Source organism: Phacochoerus africanus, chromosome 7, assembly GCF_016906955.1.
Source record: "Phacochoerus africanus isolate WHEZ1 chromosome 7, ROS_Pafr_v1, whole genome shotgun sequence".
In the NCBI taxonomy this organism is placed as follows: Eukaryota; Metazoa; Chordata; class Mammalia; order Artiodactyla; family Suidae; genus Phacochoerus; species Phacochoerus africanus.
In genome coordinates this window covers 70,242,341-70,261,558 of record NC_062550.1, presented here as the reverse complement: position 1 = coordinate 70,261,558, position 19,218 = coordinate 70,242,341, and the positions used below count along the sequence as shown (strand labels likewise).

Below are 19,218 nucleotides of genomic sequence, written 5' to 3'. Positions count from 1 at the left end.
ACTATTCACAATAGCCAAGATGTGGGAACAACCTAAACGTCCATTGACAAATGAATGGATTAAGACAATGTGGTACATGTACACAATGGAATACTGCTCAGCTAAGAAAAAAAAGAACAAAATCATGCCATTTGTGGCAACATGGATGGAACTAGAGACTCTCACACTCAGTGAAGTCAGTCAGAAAGAGAAAGACAAATACCATATGATATCACTTATATCTGGAATCTAACATATGGCACAAATGAACCTATCTACAGAAAAGAAACTCATGGACTTGGAGAACAGACTTGTGATTGCTACGGGAGGGGGACAGGGACTGGGAGTCTGGGGTTAGTAGATGCAAACTACTGCATTTGCAGGGGATAAGCAATGAGGCCCTGCTGTGTAGCACAGGGAACTCTATCCAATCACTTGTGATGGAACACGATGGAGGACAATGTGAGAAAAAGCATATATGTATGACTGGGTTACTTTGCTGTACAGCAGAAATAGAACATTGTAAATCAACTATAATAAAACTTTTTTTTCTTTTAGGGCCGCACCCACAGCATATGGAGGTTCCCAGGCTAGGGGTTGAATCAGACCTGTGTCCTCATGGATACTAATCAGATTCATTTCTGCTGAGCCACAATGGGAACTCCAAAAATTTTTTAAATAAAAAAATATGCAGCCAGATGAAATGCATAGCGTGTTTGGAAAAAAAAAAAAAAAATTCAGAGTTCCCGTCATGGCACAGTGGAAACGAATCAAACTAGGAACCATGAGGTTTCAGGTTCAATCCCTGGCCTTGCTCAGTGGGTTAAGGATCTGGCGTTGCAGTGAGCTGTGGTGTAGGTCCCAGATGAAGCTTAGATCTGGCGTTGCTGTGGCGTTCACCTCCTATTGGACCCCTAGCCTGGGAACTTCTATATACTGCGGGTACGGCCCTAAAAAGCAAAAAAAAAAAAAAAAAAATTTAAAAATCCTCCTGCCCTTACGCACAACCTGCTCTGCCCCAGCCCACCAGGAAGCTGGAAGGACGTCTAGATCAGAGACAGATGCTTATTTATCCTGCTTGGCCTTTCTGTGCCTTGGTTCTTCATGCTCCTCGAGAGGTGAAGGGCTGTGCTGAGGTCTGACACTAGCTCTCAGTGTCCCTGCTCCCAGACATTCTGGGCCTTGGCCTTGGCCTGACAGATGCCCTCTTCTGGGACCAGCTCAGACAGTGATGAGACTGTATGTAAGTGTGGGGCAGCCAGAATATGCCAGACACTGTGAGAAGCCCTTTCATACCCCCAGGCTCAGGTAAGTCTCACAACAACATTCAAGACAAGGAAACAACTGCTCAGAGAGGCTGGGCAACTTCTCCAAGGCCATGTGGCTGGAAAGTGGCAAAGCTGGGTCTGTAACACAGGGTGATCTGAGTCTGAAATCTGTGATTTTCATTAAAGCACATTGCTGTGCGAACAGAAAATGCTAAACCCATGACACACGTATGTTTAAATGCTAATCTTAATAATACATATATTGAAGTTCCCAGACAAGGGATCAAACCTGCGCCACAGCAGTGACACCGGATCCTTAACCCACTGAGCCACCAGGGAACTTCATATATTTTTTAAATGAAAGATAGTAGCACCAAGATCAGGCAAACATAGTCACCTTACAACAAAGTTACACTAAAAGATGCTCACTGGCCCAGGATCACGACGCCTGTGGTTGGTTCCTGCTGGCTTTGACACTGACTTGTGACCTCAGGAGCCCGCTTCCTATCCTCACAATGGTCAATTACTACTGACCTCTCTGTTTCACAGGAACCGTATGAAATTTTACCTTTAAAAAATCTGCAGTGCCACCAAGGTCAACGTCTCAGGTTCTGAGGAAGTATTTCAGAAATGCGTGTTGATACATCTCAGATTCCAATTTTAAGCTGTTGTAGCCCAGCTTTCAGACACACATTTGGTAAAGAGCAGAGGACATGCAGAGCGTTGCGAGGAGCTGACTTTACAACTGAAAGGAACTGAGTCTCTCATCTGCCGCAAGGAGGACGGTGAAGCTTTGGGGCTCCATGACTTGAGAATGACACAGAGGGTCCCCAAAGAAAACACGGGGGTGATAAAGAGCTGGAGAGTAAGGCAAGGAAGAAGTTACAGGGTTAGGGACTGTGGTTTTATTTTTATTCGATGCCTGAAGAGGGAAGGTTTGAAGCATAACTGTCTTTGTATTCAAAGATACTCTGTGTGCTTTGTATTTGGGATGCAAAAAGTACCCCCAATTATATGCTAGATCACATGAAATTATGAGAAAAAGAAAGAAAATAGAATTACATGACAGCATGGGAAAATGTTATCCAGGAAGAGCTTTCAGACAGGCCAGATTCTAAAACATTTCAACAGGTTGCTGTAGGAAGGAGCCCGCTTTTCCCAGCAGTTATTACAAACGGGATGAATCCGCGCCCGGGTGGACTTCACCAGGGGCACTTGACCGGGGGCTGTTCCCCCTCGGGGCAGGAAGGGGAGGGGGCCGTGGGGCGTGGGGCCGGGGTGGAGACCAGGCGATTTCTGGAGGGTCCTTCCACATGGTTCCCTCAAGCTTGGCGGCGCCGGTTCCGGGGTAGGATGCTGCCACCTAGCGCCTGCTGCGCGCACCCGCAAGAGCATCTCACGGCCCCAACACCAGCCTAATCAGGAAGCCCCAGAAACCGGGGGCCTCTGTCCTCCAGCCGCACACAATCGCCCTAAATAGAAAGGCCATCCAGAAAACAGAATCAACATTAAGTTGTCGAATTAAAACATCGTTTTGAGAAAACTAGGAGAGGAGTCAGCGCAGCCTTGAGATATGAGGACGTCGAGTTCCCTTGTACCTCCCAAATGGACCGCTTGGGGGCGCTACGGGAAACAAAGGGAACACCTGATCCGTGTGGCTCGACTGGGCAGACACAGCCCCCCCTCCCCCGGGGGGGGGGGGGGGAAAGGTGCCGGGACAGCGATCGAATCTAACCCTCACGCTGAGTTTCCAGCACCGCCCCGTGGGCGCAGAAATTGGTTGTGCCTCACAGGCACTTCTTGGTGGGCCAGTTGAAAAAGGCATTGAAACGAGTAAAATGGTCCACCAACACGGACAATCTCTAAATCTCTTCTTACTTCCGACTTTGAGTTCCTTGAAGGAAGGATTTTTCACCACTGCATCCTGCCTGGCACCGTGCCTGGTATGTAGTCCTTATAGATACTCAGATGGAGTTTGTTGAATGAATCACTATATTCACTTACAGTTTCCCTGGAGGAAGAAAACGAGTGCAAATGAACAGTTATTTAGCAAGTTGAGAAAGAAAAAGAGAGCAGCCCCTGACATTGAGAAACCGGCCCGGCCCTGGCGCTGCCATGTTATTCTCCCATTGGTCGTAAACGCTCTCAGGGGATCCCCACCTCAGTCACGGTTACTAGGACACTGCGACAAAATGAGACAGGGCAAGGCCACTTCACATTTTGTCTGAGTGCCGACGAAAATAAGGTCAGTGTGCTACCCACGCAAGACCAAACACCCGTCCCTCAGCCAGAATGGGTGTCTGCTGCTGCTTCGCAAATTACAGCTCATCCCCCGGCTAGTCTTCCCTGCCTCCGGAAAAGACCCATTGAGATACCGAGTCACAGACCTGCCCGCTTCCTGGCAGCCTCCAGGCCAGGGCAACCCCCTCCTTAGATGCTTCCTCCAAACCCTCCTCACGCTTTTCCTAAGCCCCTCTTCCTGGGACCCGGCGCAGCTCCCGGTCTGTGCTCGCCCCCTCCACAAACCTGCTTGCTTAGCTCCTGGATTGCTTCTGGGGTTATCTGGCGGAAGGACCTTGACCAAGGAAATCCTAAGAAAAAAGAACGCCCCAACTCTAAGTGCGGTGTGGGTCGGTCCTACGGGAATCCTGGGTCTGTGAGAGCTTAGTTACAGAACACTTCCTGTAATATGTGAGGGTCTTACATATTAACACCCGCTCACATTTCCGGAGGGCTTATGCTAAGCACTTTACAGATGCCGTTTCATCGCAGGAGGTAGGCACTATTTTTATCCCCATTTACAGACGAGGAGGTGAAGCACAGAGAGGTTAAGAAAGCTCCCCAGGGTCACACAGCTGGCAAGTAGTGGAGCCAGGGTTCAGCTTGGTCGTCTGACTCCAGAGCCCAAGCTTCAGATAAATAGGACTTTGAAGGTAGAAGGGAGGTAGGCAGGCATGTGTTCTTGGGGGAGGTGGGGGTAGGAAAGCAGGAGCAAAGGCCTGGAGGCTGGAATGAACAACTCTGCCTAACAAGCCTCTGTATTTTTGTTGAATAAAAGTCTCTGCAAGCCCTGCTCCTGTCCCCTGGCACCACTAGCACTGGCCCTGCTCCCTGAAGGCGGGTCCCCAGGGCTGGGTGCAGGCACTGGGGGCGAAACACACTGGTTCTTTAAGTGACTGTCACCTTCTGTCACCTTCACTTTAATGATAAAAAGTGCTCCATCAGCCTCCAGCCCACACCTTGTTCCTCAACTCCCCTGAAGCCTAGTGGGCTTGGTGGGCTGTGGTGGGAACCCTTCCAATTGATGCCCACCCACCCTTGAGGTCTCCACGTTCAGATGTCACGTCTTCGGGAAGCCATCTCCTATCCCCTAGTTAGGTTAGATCTCTTTTTCACAGGCTCCCGAATGGCCTCAACCTCCCTTTCAGTAAAGCCTGTCACTCTTGTGACAGTTCAGATGTGTCCTCCAGCTGGATATCAAATCCTATGAAGGTGGGGCCAAGGTGGACGCGGTCATTGCCTGGCCCGCCGCAGGGATTCAGAGTCATGAACTCCCAGGGGAAGGGACCATGTAGCAGGACAAATCCAGGGAGAACCGGGTCGGCCCCTTTCCCTTCCTGTCCCAAACTCTTGCCTCTCGTCCTCAGCCGGGTCGGCATTGACGAGCGAAATCCAGCCACATGCTTTTCTTCTAACAAGAGCCTGGTCAGTCCTTCCAAACTTCACCTTCTGAAAAGTGACCTTCCCCTCTGGTGAGGTGTCCAAGGTCACACGGAGCCAAACAGCAAGGCCAGAAATAAAACTCAGATCAGTGCTCCCAAGGTGGGGCTTGATTTTTTTTTCTTAAATGAATAAAGAGGAGAAGCGGGGCGGGAACACCGATTCTCTAAGAGTGTTAATCAAAGGTGGACTTAGAACGCCTGCCGCTTCCAGGTGCCAGCCAAGGAGACATTAAAGCGAAAGGAGCCTTTCAGGGAAAGGTATTTCTTAAAAAGGGACAGGAAAACACAGGAAGTACAAGCTGGAATTACAGTTCATATTGCAGAGATGATCCAAATTTAGTGCCGGATTGCAACCCCCTGAGCTGGCTTAAAAAGCGAGGTTAGCATGAATCTGAGTAGGAATCCGCTTACTGTGTCACCTCTCGGTAGAGGTGACAGCAAAGCCAAGAAGCCGCAGAAAACACAAACGTCTTTGGCATAACCCTATGTTCCATTCCCACAAGAAGCCACTTGCAAATAAATAAGACCAATGCTAATTTCTTAGATCTGCAGCCTCATGGGGAGAAAGTTCAAATAAAAGCCAAGTTCTCAGCCTACAGTGCTGAGGAATGAAAGCCAGGCAATTGGAGTTGAGAAAAGGCATCATCACATAATCTTACAGCAGGAGGCTGAGCCGTCCCAGCCAGGAAGGTATATGAGGTGTCAGGATAACCAAGACACCTTCCGGCCTGGGGTGGATGGGGCACAGGGCAGTGGAGGAAGGGGTAGGGGGAAGAGAGAGACCAAACCAGCCTCCAGCCTGGAAGTGTGGAAGCAGAAAACTAACTCTGTGCAGTAGTGATGGTTAATGGATGAGCTGTGAACATCTTCCCAGGACGCTGAGGGCTCATCTCTCCTGTACCTGTCACCCACACCAGCCAGGAGCCCCCAATAACAGGGTACCTCATATTTCTTCGGAATGTTCCTTTCTTCCATCAGCAGTGCCCAAGCATCACAGTCAAATCATTCACAGGAAAGGAGGCGGGGCGGCCTTTTTCACCAAACTTCTTCCTGCATTGGGTGCAAAGGTGTAAAATTAAGCCAGATCACTTTGCTAAGGTTTCTAATCAAAAATCATTTTAAGGGGTTCCCACTGTGGCTCAGCGGAAACAAATCTGACTGGCATCTAGGAGGACACAGGTTCAATCCCTGGCCTCGCTCAGTTAAGATCTGGTGTTGCTGTGGCTGTGGCATAGGCCTGTAGTTACAGCTCTCATTCGACCCCCAGCCTGGGAACCTCCATAGGCTGTGGGTGGGGCCCTAAAAAGACAAAAAAAAAAATCATTTTGACAAGACTTTTGTCTTTGCTATTCTTTCGTTAACTTTCCTTTTTCTCTTTACAAGTACAGAGTGTACACTATCATCTGGAGTGGACTGTTTTAGGCAAAATCCAATGCTTATTGAAAAATAAATAAAACGCCGTTGCCCAGGGTCACAGGACAATCTGAGATGGAAGCATGACCAGGATCACTCATTGTAACATTGTTCCTGGCCACCCAGGAGGTGACCTCAAACACCTGGATGGCTGAGGCAGTTTTGCAAAGATGTCACCTTTCTCCATCATCAAAGCTCAGTTGAGTTTCCATCATAAGGGGCTTTCATAACAGTCCAGCATTTAAACAGCCTGGGACATGGTTTTAGTGAAGGGAGACCTGGACCTGTTTCCACGGGTGGGCTTTAGTTGCTGTGTTGTGCATTTCTCTCAGCTCTACAACTAAGGTGCATGTGTATATATATATATATATATTGGCCAAGTCCACAGCATGTGGAAGTCCCAAGGCCAGGGACTGAACCCATGCCACGGCAGTGACTGGAGCCACATCAGTGACAACACCGGACCCTTAACCCACTGAGCCACCAGGGAACTCCCAATTAAGTTATCTTTTGATCCCTTCCTTTTTGCCCAACAGAAGCTTAAAGATTAAGTGCAATGTCTAACTGGCTTCAAAAAGGTACGGTGGACATACCGGGAGTGACTGAGGCTGGCAGGCTCAGGAAGCACACTCTTCAGCTCAAGAGAACACTCCCCTGGGCTGGGAGCCAAGGAGAGCAAAGGCACCAGGCCTTGGTCTGCTCTGGAACTTTCAGTTGCATGGAGTAAATGCTTCTCCCCTCGGGTTATCTGAGTGGATGTTGCTCACGATGATTCAAACTGAAAACAAGAGAGCTCCCCCACTTGCAAGTTGGTTACAAATTGTTGCATCACAGGCAACAAATGCCTGCAGAGTCCATTGTTTGAGCTTGAAATTTAGGCTTAAATAATGAGAGGTGGAGGGGAGACACAGCAGCCCAACCACAAACAGATGCTGTACAGAAACCACCAGGACCCGCTAAGGAGAGCTTTAATCACTCCACGGAAAAACAGATTCATACGTCAAAAATGGCTCCAAATTCTTGACCGTTCTCCCTGGAACAGCCTAGAAATGAAAGTTGCACTAATATAAAAGCTTCCTGTTCGTCAGCACAAGATTTAGGAGACTGTTTCTTTAGAAGTCTAAACACATTTTCATTTTTAACCCAGAGGCTGCTATGACCAAAGTGAAAAATAAAAGTCACTATCAGCTGGAGTTTATTCAATGGAGAATTTTAAAATCATTTATTCATGAATCTGGAATGGTTTCACTCCACTCCGCCCTCTATACTACGGGATGACAGGAAAACAGGGCAAACGGTCATGTCCAGTCTTATTACACACAGATGATACGATTCTCAACTCAGCCAATGGATCACAACAAAGAGAACGCTAATCAATTAACTACACGCTCACAATTTATCCGAATCAGCTCTTTCTTATAAAAGGGGGGTTGGAGTACAATCTTGGACAAGAATCACAGCACAGTTCTTTCTTACAATGTCTATTGCAGTGCACAGCTCTTACTACACATGAGCCAACTAGCGAAAGTCAGAGGTCACATGGGATGCCTTGCAAGTTTCAACCTCGGGCTCCTAGTCTCCTGGAGACAAGATTGGTCTGTGTCTAAAGCTAAAATCACCCGCCAAAGCTACAAGTTATTCTGTTCAAGTGATGGGAGAGGCAGTCATGTTAAATGAGAAAAAAAAAAAAAAAAAGCTATCTAGTCACTTGTGATGGAGCGTGATGGAGGATAATGTGAGAAAAAGAATGTATATATGTATGTGTGACTGGGTCACTTTACAGTAGAAAATTGACAGAACACTCTAAACCAACTATAATGGAAAAAAGAAAAATCATTTTTAAAAAAAGAAAAAAAAGATAGCCATGTTGAAGTGGGGGCTATTTTAACAATGGGGGGGGAGGACAGGGTATGTCAATAAGTAGAAGAAAGGGATTTTGAAAACCTGAATTCCTAACGTCTGTAGGGTCATTTTAGTCTAGCGCAGCAGCATGCCACCCCCCACGGGGCAGCCTGGTGACTTTCCCTCCGTTCTTTCCCTCATGACCTCTGCATGTTTCTAAAACGTGTTCTGTCTCAACACCAACAGCACATCATCGAAACCGGCTTTAGCCTGTGCATCAGAGTCAGGAAATCTTTGTTGTCGCTTGGGTTCAATGTATTGGGCCTGTGCTGTTTCCTGTACACTAAGTGCTTACTTTCGATGGCAGGACAATGTGAATTCTGGGTCGCATGGCAGTTGAAGAACCCCTACGCCTAGTCTTGCTCCCTACTCCTCGTTTGTGTGCTTTCTAGATGCTTTCCCAGTTCAGGTGATGGGCCCGAACTTCCCAGGCCTGGACATTTACTGGGTTTTGCAGAAGTTCAATTATGTCCCCTCCTTTCAGCCAAAGCTGGGTGAGGATAAAGGAAAGGGAATTTGGGAGTAGACAGGGTTAGAAAAGGGTTTTCCAGAAAAGATACCAGTGTTCTTTTTTTTTTTTTTTTCCCAGGTAGCATCTTAGAAAAAAATCTCTTAACCATCACATGGCTGATTTGTGACAAGGCTGGAAAAACCTTTAACTATCATAGGGCCAGTTCGGACTCCTGACACCTGAACTGCTGTATGTAACATCTCTGCCAAGTTGTTGTCTGGCTGCTGCTAGAGCAGGAGGAAGGAAGCTTTACGGTAGGAAGCTTTCCAACATTACTCATTCTCCCTTAAAAGAGAACAGCAGAACAGGTGTGCAGCCACACAGCTTCCACTCTGCATGATTATGACAGGGACCGGGCTCGTCAAGACACTTAGTGGACTTCCAATTTCTACTCCAAAGAATAAGCCGGATTTGTTTCAAGCAGCCCAGGCTTTCTGCAATGATTCAAAATGGGGAGATATAATTGAGAAGTGTGCATTTTACAAATCATTGCTGAATAGCTGTGTGGAGGGGAGGTGGGGGGGGAGCAGATAAAAAATATCTGAGAAGTAATCATTGTAGGGACCCCTAAACAAAAGGAAAGTAGATGTCGTAAATAATAAATAAGAGCTTCATTTTGAAGGTGCAGTGAATTCCTTGTGCAGTCCTGGTATAAGACGTCAGGGCGCTGCAGCGCGGCCGGCTCAGCTGTGGGAGGCAGAAGGGCCAGTCAGACTTCGGCCCGCTGTTCGAAGTCATTGGACACAGGGCATCCTGGCCTGGTTTTCTCCTTCTGGCTCATCTGGCAGCACTGAAAATAATTCTCTTGTTTCGGATTTCTCTCAAGGTACTCAGGCTGCTTCAAGGATTTCCATCCCCCTTTCAGAAGGCTAACAAAGCAACATAGTAACTGATGGACAGTAATTTCTGAATTCAATTTACAAAGGCTCACTTCCTCTGAAGGGGCACGTTTATGTCTATATTTTTATTTCTTGAACATATACTTGAGTAAGTCTATGTGAACGGAACACATTTACCCTGAAGACACACGCATAAACTTTAAAGACTGAGCGACTCAGCTGATTCAGTCTGCAGCGCCGTCTTGCACCCGAGGTGTTAAAACAGCCACCACATCAATCTTCCACAAACACAAGCGACAGACATGAGAAACAGACAGAAACAAAACAACGAAAAAACCAACCACAAAGTCAGTATGTCTTTTTATAGGGAGGCCACTTTTGCTCCTATCTGCTTCCAAAGTATCAGATAATTGACATGTAGTGGCTAGGTGACAGGAGAGCAAACCTCCCAGCAAAAAAGACTCAAGCTTCCTTGCCCCCTGACTTGGATGTGAAATCAGTGGAAGTCTATTAAGTACTCCGGGTAGATCTGGTTGGCATCAAACACCACGAAGATCTTGGGGTTCCAGGTGTCGTCCACACAGCTGTCGTATAAATTCACGTAGCTCCCGTCTTTGGAAGGGGGGCGCATGTACTTGGAGTCTCCGTTTATGTAATCTCCAATGAGCACTCGAGCGAGAAACATTGACTTATATGTTCTGAACAGATGCCGCTGCTGCAGGCTTACGCCGTGAATCTGGAATGTGTTTCCATGCTTTATGTCATCTTTGCAGAAGCGGCTGGAGTAAGCTGCATCTCTAGCAAAATAGGTTCCTTAAACAAAAAGCACCCCAAAGAGCCAAGATTACTCCAAGGAAAATATGAGACACAAGCAAAAACACAGTGATGGTTAGAGGAAAGGACACATGGAATCGTATACCAAAAGCAGACGTGGAATTTCCTCGCCTGTCATTCTCAAGAGAAGAAGAGAACCCCCTCTGCTAAGGACAGTTGGGATGCAGACTGTCACTGGGAGAGTCTGTTAGCGCCAGTCCCCACCGGCAACACCGTCCCCATCCCCGCCGAAACGCAGCTACCCGACGTGTGTTTTCAAAAAGAGGCTTATAAAGAAACCCCGTATGTAAGAGAGGCACAATCGGTTTCGGTGATTACAAGTGGCAGGACCTGCACTGTGATTGCTCGGACCTCCCTCCCACTTCTACTTCCTTCTGCCCTTTTCTCTCTCTCTCTTTTTTTTTTCCCTTGGCTTTTTAGGGCCGCACCCTTGGCATATAGAGATTCCCAGGCTAGGGGGTGAATCGGAGCTACAGCTGCTGGCCACAGCCACAGCCATAGCCACAGCAACGCAGGATCTGAGCCGAATCTGCGACCTACATCACAGCTCATGGCAATGCCGGATCCTTAACCCAATGAGCAGGGCTAGGGATCGAACCCGAAACTTCATGGTTCCCAGTCAGATTTGTTTCTGCCACGCCACAACGGGAACTCCCCTTCTACCCTTTTCTTTCCCTGCCAGCCACCCACCAAACACTGGACAGCACAGTGAACCACACGTCTGAGGGGATGATTTCAAACCCCAAGAAACCACACTTCTCTGATACGGGCTATCAGTTCAATGATATTTCTGGGGGTAAGAGATCCCTGTATGCAGAAAAAGATTTCTGCAGAGAGAGTGATGCTGTTGACACCTGAACGTTCCAAAAGAATGAGGTCACTGGTCCACTGCCTAAGATGAACCCTCAGAGTTCCCTTCATGGGTCATCAGTTAACGAATCCAACTAGGATCCAAGAGGACGCAGGTTCGATCCCTGGCATCGCTCAGTGAGTGAAGGATCCGGCATCGCAGTGAGCTGTGGTGTAGGTCGCAGACACGGCTCAGATATGGCATTGCTGTGGCTGTGGCGTAGGCCTGCAGCTATAATTCCGATGCAACCCCTACCCTGGGAAGCTCCATAGGCTGTGGGTGTGGTCCTAAAAAAAAAAAAGCAATAAATAAATAAATAAATACATATGAACCCTCGGTGAAGTACCCACTCTCCCAACTGGAAGGCCTACAAGGCTGGCATCACGGAGGCAGTACTTCCCTTTAAAAATTTTGGAAACGAATTGCAAAGTCTCATATTACCCAAATCCGATGGGATTTATGTAACACCTTTCTGATCCTCTTACAGTTAAATAAATGAGATGGCCTTTTCGGTCGCTATTTTTAAAATTAATTTACTTTGAAAAAATGCAGCACATCCTGACCCTGAGTGGTAGCCAGTGCTCTTGCTGGAGGGAAGGTACACAACAAGGAACAAATACATGTCCCCCCTGACCTTTCCCCCTCGTCTCTCTCCTTAGTTTGCTTGGGCAGTGGGCATAAACAGGAGACCTTGGGCTTTCACAACATTAGGAAAAAGATGAGGATTTCCCTTGTTAGCATTCCTACCTATCGTTTTCTAAAAAAATAAAAAACAATAATAAAATTTAAAAATAAAAAGTAAACAAAAAATAGACCTGTGTACAATGTATACACAGCAATTAATTTATTTCACAGTGCTCTATACATCTGACATGAAACAGTTTAGAGCCTAGGCTTATCCACGGAAATTAAATGTAATGCAAAAATCAGGCCCATTGAATGACTGGGGCAGGGCGCTGGCTAACCTGGGAGAGGTGTACAAAGTCTTCTTCCATCCTGTACATGCAAGAAGTGGCTTTTCCATGGCTCAGAGACTGAGGGTATGTCAGTCTCTGAGCCTACAAACAATAATGACACTACAAACAATAAATAATACACAGATGACAGAGTCTTTAAACAGTGAGTTTCCTGAGTAGGTACCGTGCCTAAATCTTTTTATCCCCAGCGTAGGGCATAAAAAGGTCATGTTGAACTGACCTGAATTTTGAATCTTAGGACTAGAAGGGGCATTATGCCATCCAGTTCAACTTCTTCCCAAGGGAGAAACCTCTTCCAACATATAAAAGGATATTCAACATGAGACTTCTCGTAATAGGGAAACTAGAAAGATAACTCAGGGCTCTCAAGGCCCTGAATTACAACCAGTTCTGCCTCAGGGACTCTCAGCACTCAGCTGGGACCTGGAATTCTGAGCGTTACCTTTTCCAAAGAGAGCACCATGAATGCCGTTTATTCTCCAATCAAAGTTATGAATGCAAATTGCTTCTACAAACTCGCTGCTGGTGCCATGAAACAGCATCTGTTCGTTAATCTGAGGCACGCCTCTTTTTTTCTTGAGCTGAGCCTTTTTCCTAAAGACACAATACACAGACACAAAACACATGGCAATATATCATAAATGACATTATTAATTTTTCAAGGAGCAAAGCTCAACAGAAAGGGTGAAACAGAAAACAGCTCCTTAACATAAATCATAGGTGCACACATGGCTCAGAAAAGAAATCATCTCAAATGTTCCTGGACACCGAAATCATTTCAGCCAAAATTATTAGTTAACACTGAGACTTCAGGTTGAAAATTACACCCAAAACTATAGATACTCCAGACGATGCTCCAGCACAGTAAAGGGGACTGATTGCCTAAACCAGCCAAGCTTGACCGATGCCTAAAAATGACACTACAAACAATAAATAACACACAGTTCACAGAGTCTTTAAACAGTGAGTTTTTGGAGCAGGTACTGTGCCTTCATCTTTTTATCCCCAGAGCAGGACGTGTTGTTGAACTGACCTGAATTTTGAATCTCAGGCCTAGAAGGGACATTAAGCCACCCAGTCCAACGTCTTTCCAATGGATAAACCTCTTCCAACACATAAAAAGATATTCAATGTAGGACTTCTTGTAATAGTGAAAAATAAGCAAACTGAAAACAGCCTAAAATTTCTTCCATAGAAAAATGAATAATTATTATTTATACATGAAAGTTAAAATGATGAACTAGATCGACATGTAGTAACATAGATAACTCTTGAAAAATGACATTGAATGTAAGAAGAATGTTGCAAACAGAGACCTATAACTCAAAATAATGATGTGAATTGTAGAGGTATATACACATAGATAGTAAAAACATAAAAACAAGGATGGGAGTTTCTGCTCAGTGGCAGTGAACCCAATTAGGATCCATGAAGATGCGGGTTCAATCCCTGGTCTCCAGCAATGGGTTAATAAGGATCCAGTGTTGCCGAGAGCTGTGGGGTAGGTTGCAGATGCGGCTCGGATCCCGCATTGCTATGGCTGTGGTGCAGGCTGGCAGCAGCAGCCCCGACCAGACCCCTAGCCTGGGAACTTCCATATGCCACGGGTGTGGCCCTAAACAAAACAAAACATATATCTGAATATGGATAAGAAGGCATCACAGCAACCTTGGGAAGAAAAAAAGAGAACAGGATGGGGGTGGGGGAGGCACTTCCCCTCTATCTGTAATGCTTTGTATCTAAACAGACACTCCAGATACAAAGATGGAGAAAATGCCACAAATATTAAAATGTTAAATCTGATTGGTAGGTACATGGGTGTCTGCAAACTATGTGCTGCATTTTCATTTTAAAAATATTTCATTCACTGGGAATGATGTCTAGTCACTTTTGATGGAACATGATAATGTGTGAAAATAGAATGTGTACACGTATGTGTAACTGGGTCACCATGCTGTACAGTAGAAAAACATTTGTATTGGGGAAATATCTATTAAAAATAATAATAAAAAAAAGAAAGAGAAAAAAATTTCATTAAAAAGATGTTTTATAGGGAGTTCCCTTCGTGGCTCAGTGGTTGGCGGATCTGACTAGGATCCATGAGGATGCAGGTTTGATCCCTGGCCTGGCTCAGTGAGTCAAGGATCTGGCATTGCTGTGAGCTGTGGTGTAGGTCGCAGACACGGCTTGGATCCCGAGTTTCTGTGGCTGTGGTGTAGGCTGGCAGCTACAGCTCCAATTTGATACCTAGCCTGGGAACTTCCGTACGCTGTGAGCTCGGTGCTATAAAGCCAAAAGAAAGAAAGAAAAGAAAAAGAAAATGCTTTACAGACTCACAGACATGGAGAACAGACTATGGTTGCCAAAGGGAAGGGGATGGAGTGGGGTGGATGGGGAGTTTGGGGTTAGTAGATGCAAACTGTTACATTTGGACTGGATAAGCAATGAGGTCCTGCTGTATAGCACAGGGGACTATATCCAATCTCTTGGGATAGAACATGACGGACAATAATATAAGAAAGGGAATATAGATACATATGTGTGTGTGTGTGTGTGTGTGTGTGTGTGTGTGTATGGCTGGGTCACTTCGCTGTACAGCAGAAACTGGCACAACACTGTAAATCAACTATACTTTAATAATAATAAAAAAAGACGTTTTCAAGATTAAAAAAACACCACTCGCCTAGCATCTCTGTAAATGACGGCTACCTAGCACTGTCCTGTGTCAGGCACTCCCCTCTCTGCAATCTCTTTGCGATGGGCCATGATTGTTAGAAAGCCATCCACCCAACAGTGCACGAGCATCTGCCTTCCCGGTACTTCTGCTCTGGTCTCAGTCATTCCCTTCTGAACACAGAAAAATCCCAATACTCTCACACAAAACAACTCTGCAAATATCCAGACACCACTGCAACTATTCCTCGTGTGGAGGTTCCAGGCCTTTCTCCATCCTAGACAGGCTTCAGTGGTCAAGAATCTGCAGGATAACTTCTGGTCCGTAAATGCTGATAAGAAACAGAAACCGAGGGAGTTCCTATTGTGGCTCAGTGGTTAATGAATCCGACTAGGAACCATGAGGTTGCGGGTTCAATACCTGGCCTTGCTCAGTGGGTTAAGGATCCGTCATTGCCGTGAGCTGTGGTGTAGGTTGCAGATGCGGCTGGGATCCCCCGTTGCTGCGGCTCTGGCTGTGGCTCTGGCATAGGCCTGTGGCTAGAGCCGGTGGCTACAGCTCAGATTTGACCCCTAGCCTGGGAACCTCCATATGCCGCGGAAGCAGCCCAAGAAATGGCAAAAAGACGAAAAAAAAAAAAAGACGAAAGAAAGAAACAGAAACCGAGGCTGCTGTTGTCAGACGGCGTGGGGCTGGGTCGCTCTGCACCAGGCATCGAGCTGCTGAGGAAGCCTGCAGTCATTCAAACTCGCCTTCTCAAGCCAGTTCTCTCAGCTTGCGAGGTTTGTGCAAATGACTTATAAACCAAATGCAGGAGGCTTATTTCAATTAAACTTTATCTTGATACAGTAATTTTAAAAGTAGAGATGTTATAAGGATGTGCAGCTTAGTGACAATTCCAGGGGAAGGATCCTTGCCCTTAAACAATGGGAGAAGTGGAGAGTTATGTGGTCTTTCTCCAGAGACCTCTGGCAGCTTGCATCAAAATTCAAATGTACGTGCCTTCATCTGCCGGAGACGGTCTTTTCAGACCATTAAGCATGACCTTAGGAGGCTGTGCATTAAACAAACATTTACTTCGGAAAACGCCAGTGTGTTTTCACACAGAACAAATCGTGGCAGATGATTCGACCTGTATGTACTGTCTGATGGGGTTTTTTTACAATGCACATTTGCTGCTTTTCTAATTAAGAAAAAAGATCTTTTCTGAAAAAAAAAAAAGATAATATTTGTTTTCACTCACAGTTTCAGTCAGCCCAAGTCCTTCTGCCTCCTGATTAATTCATACTCGAAGTTCGCTACCCTTTCTAGCTTTCAATCTTCCACAAGTGTGATAAGCAAGCCTTCTACATTTTCACCCAAAGTCCTGATAAAAATGTGGAAGGGGGAGTTCCTATCGTGGCACAGCGGAAACGCATCTGACTAGGATCCTCGCGGGCACAGGTTCGGTCCCTGGCCTTCGCTCAGTGGGTTAACGATCCAGCATTGCCGTGAGCTGTGGTGTAGGTCACAGATGCAGCTCAGATCTTGCATTGCTGTGGCTGTGGTGTACAGCCGGCAGCTACAGCTCGATTCTACCCCTAGCCTGGGAACCTCCATATGCCATGGGTGTGGCCCTTAGGAAAAAAAAAATGTGGAAGAGCTCATGAAGAAAGCATGCATGCCACTCAAGCTACCCTTTGATGAGCCTTCTACCCGAATGTTACTTTTTGCCTTGGTTCTATCATTGGGCACCCATCTCTCCATCTCACCTCCATCCTAAGGACCTTTCTCAACCACTTGGAAAAATCAAATTACCTTATCCAACCAAGGGGCTCATCCACCTAGCACTACAGCAAGCCTCTTAGTTAGTGGAGCACGAGTAGATTCATTCTGTTTTTTCCTAAGTAGACATCTGTTAATATACGTCCTCAAATGTCAAACTTCATGGTCTGTAATGACCTAAAACCACCCTAAAATCAGGGCATTTACTCATCACTCCTTTTCAGGCCCAGATTCGAATGGACTCTGGTTTGAGAATTCACTGGAGTTTCTTTGTGGGTTAAAGGGCTGGGACTGTGGGCGTCAGAACTGCTCGGCCAGTGGAGAGGATGGAGTGTCCACACCAACTGGAGGAGACGGGGATGGTGAGGGCACAGCTCTGCACCCGGCGGGCTGGGCACAGTGTGCACTAGGGCCAGCACTAGGGCACTCAGAGAACGTGGAGACTCACACACCACAACCTCGCTCCAGAAAGGCCAACGCTGAGTTCCAGGGCCTCTGGGGCTTCAGGAACCTTCAGGGAAAGTCACAGGATGGAAACTAGTTTCCCCCACTAGCCTGCCTACCTGTGCCCAAGCCCACATTCATTTCTGAACTAACGTACATACTCTTGCATCCCCTTCCCTTCAAACAGACTTCGGCGTCATCCTTCCTACCTTCCTTACCCACCCCCTCATGCGCGTTAAATCAAGTTCCAAGCGGTATCATTCTGTACCCGTAACATCTGGCAGTGGACCCCCACTCATGCTACAAACAGCGAGCGTGTTTGGTTCAGACCATCCAACGCGCCCCATTTGTAATGACTGAAATAACTCCCTGAGCTGGGCACCCTGCTTCTGTGATCCTCTCGAACCAGTTTCTCAAGTCCGGCACTGCTGACTTTGGGGCTGGCTAATCCTTTGTGTTCGAGGCTGTCATGTGCTGCAGGGTGTCGGGCTTCCTGGCCCTCCACCCGGAGATGCCGTGGAACCTCCCCACCCCCCTCCACGGGAACCCAAAAGGACTCCAGTCACTGCCACAGAGGCCCTGGGGGGCAAGTCACCCTGCCTGAGAACCACCGCTTTAAACCCCTTCTCCGCGGTACAGCCTGATCAATTATTTTTCTAAAATGCAGATCAGCTCCATCACGCTCCAGCTTAAAGTCCTGCAGTAGCTTTCTGTCCCAGGAACAAAGTCCAGGCCCCTTGGTTTGCTTCTCCAAGGCCCTGCGTGGCCCAGCCTGTGCCAACTCTTGGACCCCAACCATGGGTCAGTTCAACTCCAGTGTGGCTGATGGAGGGCATCACACAACAAGCCAAGGGGCCTCCCACAGACTCCTGCATGCTCCACCTCTCGGGGACTTTTCTAGCATCTTCTTAGGCCACCCATCCCATCTTCTGTTCTCTTCGAAATTCTCTCAATGGTTTACAAATTCCCGTGTCATCCAACTCTGGCCCGGGCCTCGGGCCTCCCCACTCCTCCTGCATGCAGCCTACATGCCCCCCCGTCTTTAGGAGATGCTCAGTGACACTCCCTGTGCCACAACAAACACCTACTTCTGTCAGCAGGGGGAAGAGAGACCCTCACTCTGTGCCCGCCCTGCACTCAGTGGTGCAACATCCAGTTCCTTGTCCATCTGGTCCTGGGCACTCACAGGTCCCCAGTGTCTAGAACAGTGCCTTTGCAGAGCTGCTGCTAGAAGACACTGCTGGGAGAAGGGAGGAGGGGAGGAAGGCCTGGGCCATGTGCCAAGCGATGCTGGGGACTTCCGCGGGCTTCCCGCTCGCACAGCCAGTCCCAGATTATGCGACAATGATGTGGACCAGGTTACTTCTGTCCTGCAGGCAGATGTCAGAATGACAGGCTCTCTTTCCAAAAAGACTCAGTGTTTTCTACAGTCACAGCAGGTGGCAGGGTGGCTTCCCATCACAGATTTCTATCGGCCAATGTTCCATAGCATCAGGGGTGGCAGCACAGGGTAAACCGTTTCCAGCGAGGTTCTCAGGGTATCATGCCACTGTCAGACTCTGAGTCTTGGAGACTCCCTGGAACATTTCTACGTGAGACCTAAGCAAGGTCTCCAATTATGAGGAGGACTGAGAGGTGCTCCACTTCAGGGGCCTGACTAAGAGGAGGCAATTAAGTTTTCATCAGAACATTTTAGAAAAACTTACTTTATTCACTGAGAGAATAAAATCAAAGAGGGCTTCCATCTTCCTTGACAAAAGCATCACCTAGACAAGAACTGAATAAAACCTAAACTCGAGTTCCCATTGTGGCTCAGTGGTAACAAACCCGACACCTAGTATCCATGAGGACATGGGTTTGATCCTTGGGCTCGCTCAGTGGGTTAGGATCCGGCGTTGCCTTGAGCTGTGGTGTAGGTCACAGATGCAGCATGGATCCTTCATTGCTGTGGCTGTGGTGTAGGCCAGCAGCTACAGTTCTAATTCAGCCCCTAGCCTGTGAACTTCCATATGCCACGAGTGCGGCCCTAGAAAAGCAAAAA

The 19,218-nt window shown here is 47.2% G+C and overlaps 2 protein-coding genes across 2 annotated transcripts in view; both read right to left on the bottom strand.

The window, feature by feature from the left end:
* CRACR2A (calcium release activated channel regulator 2A) overlaps window positions 1–8,089 on the bottom strand; it is a 165,652-nt gene extending 157,563 nt beyond the window's left edge. Inside the window, exons 1-2 of the mRNA XM_047787800.1 lie at window positions 6,976–8,089; window positions 5,912–6,019 (exon numbers count right to left, since the gene is read on the bottom strand). The gene's annotated coding sequence lies outside the window, so the exon portion shown is untranslated. The remainder of the gene's footprint in view (window positions 1–5,911; window positions 6,020–6,975) is intronic.
* A 1,643-nt stretch (window positions 8,090–9,732) lies between these two features.
* Window positions 9,733–19,218, bottom strand: part of PARP11 (poly(ADP-ribose) polymerase family member 11) — a 36,986-nt gene continuing 27,500 nt past the window's right edge. Inside the window, 2 exon segments of the mRNA XM_047787797.1 lie at window positions 9,733–10,447; window positions 12,738–12,889. Coding sequence (XP_047643753.1) covers window positions 10,131–10,447; window positions 12,738–12,889 — 469 coding nt within the window. The 3' untranslated portion in view covers window positions 9,733–10,130.